The sequence below is a fragment of the Pseudorca crassidens genome, chromosome 3 (assembly GCF_039906515.1).
Source record: "Pseudorca crassidens isolate mPseCra1 chromosome 3, mPseCra1.hap1, whole genome shotgun sequence".
In the NCBI taxonomy this organism is placed as follows: domain Eukaryota; kingdom Metazoa; phylum Chordata; class Mammalia; order Artiodactyla; family Delphinidae; genus Pseudorca; species Pseudorca crassidens.
This window is the reverse complement of record NC_090298.1, coordinates 90,542,896-90,556,116: the sequence shown is the minus strand read 5'-3', so window position 1 is coordinate 90,556,116 and position 13,221 is coordinate 90,542,896. Positions and strand designations below refer to the sequence as shown.

The 13,221-nt window shown below is 34.5% G+C and overlaps 1 protein-coding gene across 1 annotated transcript in view; it reads left to right on the top strand.

Moving 5' to 3' along the window:
• TMEM232 (transmembrane protein 232) overlaps window positions 1-13,221 on the top strand; it is a 398,700-nt gene that overhangs the window by 51,095 nt on the left and 334,384 nt on the right. The window contains 1 exon segment of the mRNA XM_067730223.1: window positions 98-350. Coding sequence (XP_067586324.1) covers window positions 98-350 — 253 coding nt within the window.

The window sequence follows — 13,221 nt, the reverse complement described above, 5'->3', positions numbered from 1 at the left end:
CTATAAAATTTGGAGACATTTCTTATAAGTACGGTATATAGTTCTTCATTATGGCAGAGCGTACTTTGATTGTCTAATAGCTATTTTCTCATTTTAGGAAGAAAGCTGCAAGGTCGATGATTTTTCCTGGGCCTGGAATGTAGCCTACATATACATAACAATTCTTGCAGAAATCTGCTTGTATGCGGCCAATTCTGATCTGCGAAAAACTGTTTTAATTGGTTTCTGCGACTGTAATAGTTCACAAAAAGATATTTTACCCACGGACAAATCAGAAGAAATGCCAGAATTGAGGGAAACAAGTATTTTAGGTCTTCTGGAATATTTCTCTTCAAAAATGTCAGATAATTGTAAGTAAATTATTTTTCAACTTGATGAGAAATATTTTTAAGATGTCCCTGTCTGTATATAATAAGCATTTTATAAAAAGTTAACATTTTGAAGTGGGAGGTAATTTTAAATTCACTAGGACTTCCTATAAATTTGGGAAGTCTGTTTAATAACATGGAAATTTTTGATCAATAATTTAAAAACAACTGAAATGTAAACTAGAGTTGGTTGATATATGATTCAGATTATATTCTTTGGAAACAAGAGATGACCTTAGGAAAACTTATGGAATGTATATAAAGTTTGTTTTATCCTTTTCCCCATAAGACCTTCTCATCCATCGTCTCCATTTTCATCTACTGTTTCTCTTGTTCTCCCCACAACCCAAGAGCATTTCTCTTTAATCACTCAGATATTATAGTATATTGTGTCTCAAGACTAAAGGTCATTTTCCTACTATTGTTTATGGGGGGACTATTAGAATAAAATACTTTTGTTTTGAAAAGGGCACTATAGGGACAATATTAATTCAAGTGTGTCCTTTAAGGTTAACTAGAACTCTTCTTTATGAATATCATGTAGTCTATCTTGTTATTATAGTCTCTTATATGACTCTCACTTCCATTAAGTTATGAGATAATTGAGATTGGAGAATCATGTCTGAATTATATTTGTATTAACCCAGTATCTACCATATTATTTAGCACACAGTAGGTGGGCGATAATGATAGTGGAGTTATTATGTAGTTAAACAATTCACTGAATTTCAAACATGATAGCAAGATTATTTGAAAGTGTGGAAGGAGGCAAGATATTGCCTTTCCTTAGAACTGTAATTCACTGATTTGGGATAAATTATGCTTGAATATAATTTTAAATAGTAAGACTTTAGTAGCAGATATTAATTTCATTCTCAAAAACTTGCTTGTTATTTTAAAATTACTTTAAATATAGTTTTGGTTTAAACAATAGATTGGAACTTATTTCGAAGTGAAATTTGCTTGACCTTTGCCCACTTTTCAAGAAGATTATGTTTATTTTTTATTAGTGCCAATTTTAAACAGATTTTTAGTCATTAGCAGATAAATTGTATTTCTCCCATGTTTATAGTATTGATAAAGTGAAGAAGTATTTGCTTCTCTTTTCACACTTTTTAAAGTATTCAGAATGATCAGAAGTCTTCCTGTATAGCAGCTCAACATGTGATTTTTAACCTGCCACTAAACAGATTCATGTAAAAATTAGGGGCCTTCAGTTTTTTTGCCTAGCTATGTAGAATTAGTTCTTTCTGAAAGAAGACAGAAAGAAGACTGCTTTCTTCAGTGATGGGTCCAGAAGATTATCCTCCATGTGGAGGATCTTTCCTCCTAGAAGCCTCTTGGCCTCCCTCTGGCCATGACCTCTGAGCTCCGGTAAAACCTCACAATGATAGGGTTTCGTGTTTCTGTGAACACTCGAATATTTATTCCTTCTCAACAGTCTGATTTTTTTTTCCAGCCAGTTGATTTCAGTGCATTTATTTGCTCATTGTTGATCTTTCTTTGAAGTTTCTTATCTTCTCCTTAAGACTTTATTTATTTTTTAATATCTTTACTGGAGTATAATTGCTTTACAATGTTGTGTTAGTTTCTGCTGTATAACAAAGTGAATGAGCTATATGTATACATATATCTCCATATCCCCTCCCTCTTGCGTCTCCCTCCCACCCTCCCTATCCCATGGATGCTTTCCCTGATGTTTTTCTTATGCTTATACTTGAACTTAGCAATGAAATAGGTAAACAGTATTTTATGAATGTTTTCTCAACCCAAGTGGGAAAATTGATGTTTCTAGCTGTGGAATACCTTTAAAGATTTGATCTGTAGTAGAGGAGAGACGTATCAAAGTTGTTTCCTCTACAGTCAAAAGTCAATACATTTTCTTTGACATTAGCTTCTTGTACAAGCCATAAATAATGCTAGTGGCATTTGCCTCATTAATAATTCTGAGTATTTTGAAACTCTCAATACATAAAGCATCATTGTGATTTCTTATGGGGAATGTTTAAAGTAAGTTGATTATCCGATGATTGTTTTGCTAAAGATGTCTCAAGAGTGTGAGAAAATTCTGCAATTTTCTTCATCTCTGTCAGAATCAGAGAAGGTACCTCTACTGGACATAAGCTTTTGGTCTCTTCTTCACATTCATACAGGATTTTTGGCCTTCCTGTATCAGTCACTACCATGAAAAGCCATTACTTTACATGACTATACACATGCATAGTCAAATATTTCACCAAGTTTTACAATTTTTGTTGATGTGATTCATTATAACTTGATTCTTTTTTTGCGATATGCAGGCCTCTCACTGTTGTGGCCTCTCCCATTGTGGAGCACAGGCTCCAGACGCGCAGGCTCAGTGGCCGTGGATCACGGGCCCAGCCGCTCCGCGGCATGTGGGATCTTCCCAGACCGGAGCACGAACCCGTGTCCCCTGCATCGGCAGGTGGACTCTCATCCACTGTGCCACCAGGGAAACCCTAACTTGATTCTTTGCAGCATCACTGGTTGATTTTCCCACACACAGAAAATGACTTTGTCTGGGTTGTCCTGTATGCCTGATCATTGATAATGATCACCTCTTCTATCAGACCACTGAAAATAGATGGCTTCAAAAGTGGTGTCATCTGTGCAGGCCTTGTCAACGTGATTCCTGGAGAGGATAGGTCCATCTTTTTGGGAAGTGACACAAAGAAACTGGAGTGCTTCTTTATTTAATTGAAAATAAATTTTTTTCCTCATAATTTTACCCTTCAAGTAAGTAAATTTTTCATTTAGACTGAAAGAACCAGTTCTGGAGTCACACAGATTTGTATTTTGTATCTCAAAATCCTAGGTCAAATTATTTAACCTTGCTGACTTGATTTCTTTACCTGATAATTAAGATAAAAATACTATTCATATCATGGGACTTTTTGTGAGAAAAAACTATGGAAACATACACACTTGACATAGTGCCTCATGAATAGTAAAGTTCCAATAAATATTAATAGATGTTATGGTTGCTAATGTAATTAATATTGTTATAATGAGAGAGACCTCAGTGAGGAAGGGTTTTTTTCTAACACTTAGACCTATGTACACTTTGTATCCTGGGGAATCCTATTTTATTTACGTATAAAGATATAAATGAAAAACTGAAAAACACTTAAGAATGGTAACAATAGCCTTTACATGAATGAATCAAGCAGTGTTCTTATCGACCATTTTTATATAAAGCCCTTAATATAAAGAAACTCTTAAATCATAGTTTTGTGAAGGCAATGTTATAGGAAACTGAAGTAATAACTTCCATGAAGATAATTTCCTGGCGATCTTATTTGATGTAGGAGCAGAACCTGAAGCATTTAAATGAATAGATGGCTACTTAGCATGTACCTTTTTCATTTTAAGGTTTTTTTGTCAGACACACTTTTCATAGAGTCAGATGTCTGTTAATTCTAGAGTGAGGGCTCTGGCCACTGATGGAAGTGTTGAGTTTTGGTGTTTTGGGTTGAATAGGAATTTCTGTATATGCTTATAAATACCAACTATGCATCTAAGATCTGGTTGAAACTCAAAGTGTCTGACCTGTAGCATTGCCTTCGTGGAGGACCATCCTATGCACCTTACTGCTATGGACTGAACTCTACCCCTCAAGCCTCAAAATTCATATGTTTAGGGCTTCCCTGGTGGTGCAGTGGTTGAGAGTCTGCCACGGGTTCGTGCCCTGGCCCGGGAGGATCCCACATGCCGCGGAGTGGCTGGGCTCATGAGCCATGGCCACTGAGCCTGCACGTCCAGAGGCTGTGCTCCGCAGTGGGAGAGGCCACAACAGTGAGAGGCCCGCGTACCGCAAAAAAAAAAAAAAAATAATAATAATAATTCATATGTTTGAAACCATAACCCCCAAATGTAACTGTATTTGGAAGCAGAGCCTACAAGGAGGTAATTAAATGAGGTCATGACGGTGGGGCCCTGATATGATGGAATTAGTGTCCTTGTAAGAAAGACATCAGAGAGCTTACTCTCCACTGTGTAGGGCACAGTGAGAAGCAGCCATCCCAAAGCCAGGAAGAGAGCCCTCACCATATACACAATCAGACGGCACCTTAATCTTAGACATCCCAGCCTCCAAAACAGTGAGAAAATAAATTTCTGTTGTTTAAGACCTCCAGTCTATGGTACTTTGTTACGGCAGCCCGAGCTGACTAACACACCTCTCAGTGGTGCTGAGCTGTAGGCAGGTTTGAATATACTCAGGTGCCTAAGTAAATTGTTATCGGAAAAAAGGCTTTGCAGTATATACCTAGAAAAGACAATTTTGAACTGGAAAACTATGAGGGAAGGTGATAAAAATTAATTAAACACACAGAATTTTTGCCTGATCCCTGTTGAAATTATGATTTTGAGACACATTTTATCCTGATGGGTAACAGGATAATAATAATATTAACACTTACTATGTGTCAGGCACTATTCTAGGCATGTAACATGCATCACCTAACTTATTAATCGTTACAACAAGACTACATTGTAGATGTTCGTATTATCCCCATTTGACAGATGAGAAAACGGAGGCACTAAGCATTTATTTGTCCAAGGAAATTGAGTTAGTAAATGGTACGTCAGACTTAACATAGGCAGTTTGGCTTCAGAGTCTGCACTAATAACTACTTCATTGTGCTAACTAGATTATTTGACCTTTTGAGTGAAATTTAAAAAATGCTGTCCATTTGCATGTTGAAGAATATGAAAAAAGATGACTGAGAAATTCCCTCCTACAGTCTGTCCTACAGCGATTCTTATAAAAGCATTTTAGACTTTGTATTACGTGGGTCTTTATTTCCAACATAAATTCCTGGGACTTGTTCTAGAACTTTGGATCAAAAATCCTAAAAGTGGAGTCCAGGAATCTGTATTATTAAACCACTTCTGACACTATGTTTTGAGAAAACATAGCCTATAAATTTCGCTGTAAACAAGGTGGTAAAATGTTGTCCTCATCAGAGGAAAAGGCTTTTCCTACTTGTTACAGACCTTTATGCATCCAGCCAGTTAGTCCTTACAGAAGATTATATATATATATATATATATATCATTACAAAGAGGGAAACCCAGCTTTGTGTTGTACACTATATTTGAAGTGCTATCTTCTATGTTCCTACTTTGGTTTTCATAGTGATAAAACAATAGTTTTTAACAAGACTTAACTATCTGAAATCTGTGCTGTGAAAATAAAACTTTAAAATGGTCTATTTGGTGAGAAACCAGCAGACACTGATTTAGTGTGTCTTGTATAAGAAATAGACAATGAATGGCAGAACCAAAAATATCACAGAATAGTAAAAATCTTGTCAGTCACGTAGTTCTCATCCAGTGCACAAATCTCTTCTAGACCATTTGCAAATAGCGCACAGCCCGCAGAGATATGGAGCTCCCTATTTCCCAAAGCAGGTCGTTCCACTTTTGAACACTGTGAAAGATTCTTCCTTATATTATAATGAAATCTGTCTTCCACATTTTCCAAACTTTTGCTTGAATTTTGCCTCCCAGAAGCAATCACAAAAAGTCTATTCCATTTCCCACATGCAAGCCCTTCAGATATTTGAAGATAATTGCTTTGGTTCTTTTTCTTCACCTCTTCACTCTACCATCATCGCCCATCTCTTTGCTTACTGCCAAGTTCCTATGGTAACTTTTTGTGATGAATGAAAAGCATATTTTCAATATGGTTTATAGTTAAGTTTGCTAGAAGGTTGTAGTGTTGTAAAATTTGTCTGAATTTGTAGTAATTTATCCCAGTGTTACAGTATGATGTGAAGACAGGTGGGAGCCAAGTATTTTTCCATTCACTGTTGTCTATGAATGGAAAAAGTAAATATGACATTTTTCCTATCATTTTGTTGAGAATTATTTTCTTAAGCTGATTCTACAATGACGGTAGTGAATGAAATACGTGTCATGGTTGTAAAATAACCTTGTATGTTTCATTTTGATTCATTTTAACTTAGGAAAAAACATTAGCACAGAGTAATATTTCCTTTTTAAAAAGTAAATGAAAGTTAATTGGAATCTTAGAACCAATTGAAACTTTTAATGATACTCTATTAAATCTTCAGTATACCTCTTACCTTGGTGAAGGTTATTCATAAAAATCAGTAATAAGGTTTTGTTTTTATACATGGGAAGTATTTAACTCCTTTAATAATCCATGTACACGTTAGCTGTAGAATTCAGGCAATCCTTATGATTCACAATTCTGTGTGCTGATAAATCTAAAAGTATAGTACTGATTATATTATATATACATAAGGCCGTTAAATGTATCTTATCTGTTTGTCTTTTTCTTCTTTTTAAATTTATTTTATTTTATTGTGGGGAAAGCACTTAACATGAGACTTATCTTCTTAAAATTTTATGTGTGCAATGTGTTATTGTTGACTATAGGTACAGTGCTGTACACCAGATCTCTGGAGCTTATTCACCTTGCTTGACTGAAACTTTATGCCTGTTGATTGGTAACTCCCCATTTCTCCTTTCCCTTGCCTCCTGGAAACCACAATTTCACTCTTTGATTTTATGAATATGACTGTTTTAGGTATCTCATGTAAGTGAAATCATGCAGTATTTGTCTTTCTGTGACTGACCTACTTTGCTTCGCATAATGTCCCCAAGCTTCATATGCATTGTTACATATGGCAAAACTTCCATCACTTTTAAGGCTGAATAGTATTCCATTGCAGGAATATATCACATTTTCTTTGTTCACTCATCTCTTGATGGACATTTAGGTTGTTTCTATCTCTTGGTTATTGTGAGCAGTGCTGCACTGAACATAAGAGCTAATATTGCTTTGAAATCCATCCCTTTGGATATATAGTCACAAGTGGGATTGCTGGATCACATGGTACTTCTATCTTTATCTTTTTGAGGAACTTTCAAACTGTTTTACGTAGTACCTGCACCATGTTGCGTTTCCACCAGCAATGTGCAAGGGTTCCAGTTGCTCACCATCTTAGTGAATACTTGCTGTATTTATTTTTTTGGATAATGGCCATCCTGACAGGTGTGAGGTAATATCTCATTGTGCTTTTGATTTGCATTTCCTTGATGATTCCTGACATTGAACATTTTTTTTCGTTTACCCGTTAACCGTTTGTACATCTATTCAAGTCCTTCGTTCATGCATTGTTTTCCTGACCTTGGTGAGCATCTTTATGAAAGTTATTCTCAGTTCTCTGTCAGGTAAATCATATAGTGCTGTCTCATTAGTGTTTGTTTCTGGAGATTTTACGTGATCTTTTGTTTGGAACATCTTTGCCTGATTGTTCAGTGAAGAGATATATTACCAAGAATTCCTGTTTTCCTTTGACTCTTAATGCAGTTTTGACTGTATGTGATCAACATAGTTATTAATTTCATTATCATGTAAAAATTATCAGAAATTCTGCAAGTCTTTCAAATGAAATTATATTTTCCTAAAATGTAATGGTGTTCAGGCACTTAAGAAAGGTTGTTATGCAACTTAATGAGAATATCCAATAAATGTAGCTTTTGATATCAATTCATTTGGTAAAGATTTGTATTTTTAGGAAGGTTTAGGCTGCAAGTCACAGAAGACCCAAATCAAGATGGCTTTTAAATATCTTTGTTTTATTCTTCTGGAGAGTTGTAAATGTTATATAACTTCCTCCAGGGTGCCATGCCTCATCAATCTATAGATTTCAGGTTTATTTATTTATTTATTTATTATTACTTGTTTTTGCAGTACATGGGCCTCTCACTGTTGTGGCCTCTTCCATTGCGGAGCGCAGGCTCTGGACGCGCAGGCTCAGTGGCCATGGCTCATGGGCCTAGCCGCTCCGTGGCATGTGGGATCTTCCCGGACCGGGGCACAAACCCGTGTCCCCTGCATCGGCAGGTGGACTCTCAACCACTGCGCCACCAGGGAAGCCCTCAGGTTTTTTTTATAGTAATCCTTTAGCCAAGGCTGTCCTAAGAGCACTCTAGATAAAGTCTCTTCCTCCTAATAAATGTAACTAGTCTATTTATCTGAAGATCCCATTGACAAAGAGATTAACCTGGGTCACATGCCTTATTTTTTCTCCCAAAGATGCCTTCCAGTAAAGAGGGTGAGTGGATCATAAGCCACCTGTTCAACTCATACTTCCTTACAAGGGATACAGGATTTAGGGTTGGTTAATTTAGTGGCTCAAAAACAACACTGAAGGCCCAGGTTCTTTCCAACTTTCTTTTTTACCTCTCTAATTTACCAAATTGTAGCTTGTATTTTTAATAATAGTTATATAGTTTTTTGTTAGGAGTAGATTTGGCTACATGTAATAAAAAATACATTAGATAAAACAAAATAAAATTTTACTTCTCTCCTACATAAAATAAATCCAGAAATAGGCAGTCTAAGGATGATTTGAGGGTTTAAGAAGTTCTCAGGCAGGCTCACTTTTTTCTGCTGAGTGTGTAGAAGGGAAGAATAATAATATCCATTTTCTACTAAGTCTTCTTAATACAAGATATCATGTAGCTTTCCTGCTGTAAACTTATCGGCTATAATCAAATGGCCACACAAGGGGGAGTTTTTGTTTGTTTTTAGCTAAGTGTCAGTGAGCCAAGCTCAAAATAGTGATTCATATTACTAAGGAAGAAGGAGAGAGTGGATAGTGTGAAGAAACTTGCAATCTGAGCAAAGCTTATTTTACCAAATTTCGTTCTCTTTAGGTCAGGGAATATACGTATTTTAGTCCTTAGTGCGTCATTCCATTACCTAAGACATTGCCCTGCTCAGAGTAAGCACTCAGTAAGCAAGTGCTGAATACATGAATGGATGAAGGAAAGGAAATGGACACTCTAATAAGATTTTATTCAGAGATGACATTTTCAATTCAAAATTGTTATTAAATACCATTGTTATACATTGTATATGTAAGTGTTTCATTTATTCTCATTATTTAAAAAGACGTATTTAACACCAGTTCTTTTCACTCCAGAAGAGAGATGTTGTCCATTTGTTTACTCTTTATAATGGGAGTATGAACATTCTTTATGTGCATCATTCTATATTAAGGACTCATGGAACACCACAGACATTTAAAAACAACTTGGATAAACATGGGTACGATTTGGTTAGGGAAAGTAGGACACAATCTATACTTTGAAGTATCTATTTTGCTTAAGTCAGAATTTGGAGAAAGGAAGAAGATGGAGGTGGGAAGTAAGGATGGTGGTGCTAAATAAACATCACAAGTTAATAGGCGATTATGGAACCCAGCCTATCTGATGGATCTTTGGTTCTGAAATCTAAAGTTTGATATATGCAATACGAAATACCTTGGATTTCAAGATGAATCTGTATTTCTTTTTAAACGTTGGAAGCTTTAATAACACTTCACAAAACTTTCATATGGGGAAAATTCACTTGGACATCAGACTAGCCTAGCTAAGTACACATATTCTACTCTTATTTTGGACTTTTGGAATTCTCTTAGTTAACTGGAGGCAGTGCTTGTGATGATTATAGATTCCTACCTCAAAAATGTCTTCTACATCTGTGACTCTATTTCTGTTTTGTAAATAAGTTCATTGGCACCATTTTTTAAGATTCCACGTATAAGCAATATCATAAGGATATTTGTCTTTCTCTGTCTGACTTGCTTCACTCAGTATGACAATCTCTAGGTCCTTCCATGTTGCTGCAAATGACATTATTTCATTCTTTTTTATGGCTGAGTAATAATCCATCATATATATGTACCACATCTTCTTTATTCATTCCTCTGTCGATGGACATTTAAGTTACTTCCATGTCCTGGCTATTGTAAATAGTGCTGCAGTGAACATTGGGGTACACGTATCTTTTTGAATTACGGTTTTCTCCAAATATATGCCCAGGAATGGGATTGCAGGATATATGGTAGCTCTATTTTTAGTTTTTTAGGGAACCTCCATACTGTTCTCCATAATGGTTGTACCAATTTACATTTCCACCAACAGTGTAGGAGGGTTTATTTTTCTCCACACCCTCTCCAGCATTTATTTTTAGTAGATTTTTTTTGATGATGGCCATTCTGACTGGTGTGAGGTGATATTTCATTGTAGTTTTATTCGCATTTCTCCAACAGTTAGTGACAGTGAGCATCTTTTCATGGGCCTCTTGGCCATCTGTCTGTCTTCTTTGGAGAACTGTCTGTTTAGATCTTCTGCCCATTTTTTGATTGGGTTGTTTGTTTTTTTGATAATGAGCTGCATGTGCTGTTTGTATATCTTGGAGATTAATCCCTTGTCAGTCACTTCATTTGCAAATATTTTCTCATATTCTGTAGGTTGTCTTTTCATTTTGTTTATGGTTTCCTTTGCTGTTTAAAAGCTTTCACATTCAATTAGGTCCAATTTGTTTATTTTTGCTTTTATTTTCATTACTCAACGTTTTAAATCAACTTTACTCCAATAAAAATTTTAAAAAAGAAAGAGATTTTTCAGGAGTTTGGCAGGTATGTTACTAATTAAAGGGATGAAATATGTATTTTTAAAGCATTGTTGGTTGTGGAAAAACAATATATACTCATTGTAAGAAAATTTTTAAACAAAGAAATGTATCCCCCCCAAAAAGCTATAAAATAAAATTATGCAACAAAGAGCTAAAAAAAAAAGTCATCAACTTATCTGTAGAAAAATATTCTTTAATTTCCCTATAAGCAGAGGTTTATTTAGAGAGAAACCAATGACATTTAATTTGCAGGGCCTTTCACCACATAAGACCCTTCTAAAATCTTAGGAAGGGCAGTAGAAATATCTTCTCATGGAAAAAATGTCTTTTTAACCTGAGAAAATAAGACTTTTTAATAGTTTTTGTAAAAGAAGGCTTCATAATTATATAAGCTTTAGCTCTTATAAAATCTAATTCTGCCCCACCCACAGGTTGAACTACCTTAGAAACTAGCAACTTATAACCCCGTACATATTGACATTGTTCTTTATATCCAGTAAGCATTCTAAGAAGTTTATGTTATTGAATTAAATTAAATATCTGACAGCCTTTCAGCTAACTGAGAAAAAACTTTCAGTGTGCTGAGGATAATTATAGTTAGCCAGAACAGTTGTAACTAGAGTTGAGGAGTAATTTAATAAAGTTATTATTGAAATTATTTCTGAATCATAATGAATATATGTTTCCCTAGGAGGGTATTAATGTGGTTGCTGAACCCAAACCTTGTCATTAAAAATGATTGATTCTGGATACCCTCACAAGAGCTTTCAGGGGAAAGTAATAAAATATTAATGCAAAATATTAATTAAAATACTAATACAAGGAATATTTACTTTTTATACAACTTTTACTTACAGTGATAAATATGAAAGGACTCTTGTCCTGTTGCCACAGTTCAGTGTTCTCTTTACCTACCTGAATGCACACACACACTCAAAACATATCTAGCGTTAGGTATATGATTAGAGTGTGCTGGACAAATTAAACTCACAATACTATATTTAGGAAAATTTTAGGGAGTAGTTTCTATAATTCAAAATGTATTTACTCCCAATTCCCAGACTTGGTGATGAGAGTATTAAAAATAGGCCACTCTATCTTATGAATGAAGGTACATGTATGAATCCTAAATAAAGTAGTAATAGATCAAATTCAGCAGTGTGTTAAAAGAATAATATACCATATTAGTAGTGTTTATTCTAGGAATTCAAGGATAGTACAATATTGGGAAATCTAAATCTCTCATAATTGACTAAGGAAAAAGGAGTTATTCTGAACAGATACCAAAATGGAACTGATTAAACTAAAAACTCATGCCTGATTTTTTAAAAAATGATAAAGCAAAACAGAACTATAAGGGCACTTTCTTAAATTGGTAGGTATTTATTAAACCAAAATCATCCCTTTAGGTTTTCATTCTTAAGAAACTAAAGGTGATCCTATTTAAGGTAAGTAAAAGGCCACAATTTCTACATTATTTGCTGATAGTTTACCACATTCTGGATGTCCTATCCAATGTGAAAAGACAAGAAAAAGGAAAAAAAAAAAAAACCAGGTATAATATTGGAATAGCATTTGTGGGTGATCTGAATGTCTATTTTGAATATCCAAGAGTATGAAAATCGTATTAGCACTAATTAAAGTGGTTAGTTACAAGAAACATATTACTGTCAATAACTTTCCTACATAACAGCAGTAACTAAATAGAAAAAATAATGCACAAAGAACAACTCACTGGCAACAGCATTAAAAAAGCAAAATTCCAAGGAATGTGTGCTATATAAAGAACAAAACTCATAAAACTTTATAAAGACATACTCATAAAACTTTCAGGTCTTCAAAGAGGACTTGAAATAAGTGAGTATGAACCTTGGTATTGTAAAGATGTAGATTCTCCCTAAATTAATCTATAAATTAAATGTAATTCCAATAAAATTTCAAAAGAATAGAAGTGGCCAGTTAATTCTATAGACAATCTGGAAGAAAATAGTCAAGAAAACAGAAAAAATAATGGGCAGTTTCTTAACCATAAAATGACAATTCTATCTGTATTATACTAATAAAATAATCTATTAGCCTATCAGGAGTAATAGGTTTTCATAACAGAGTATAAAATATCTATATATCTGTATTTGCATCTATGAATATGGTGATCACATTTTGCCATATTTTTTGATGTATAAAATGCAGTAGTGTACAAGATGTCTTAATTTTATGACTTTTTGAAAATATTAAGTAGTTTTGTCATAGAAGCATATACTAAAAATGATTTTAAAGTGTCCCTTTATAATTAAACCTATTATTTTATATATTTAATTAGATTGTATTATATGCTGGAATCAATAGGAAATCATAAAAACTGGAGATGTA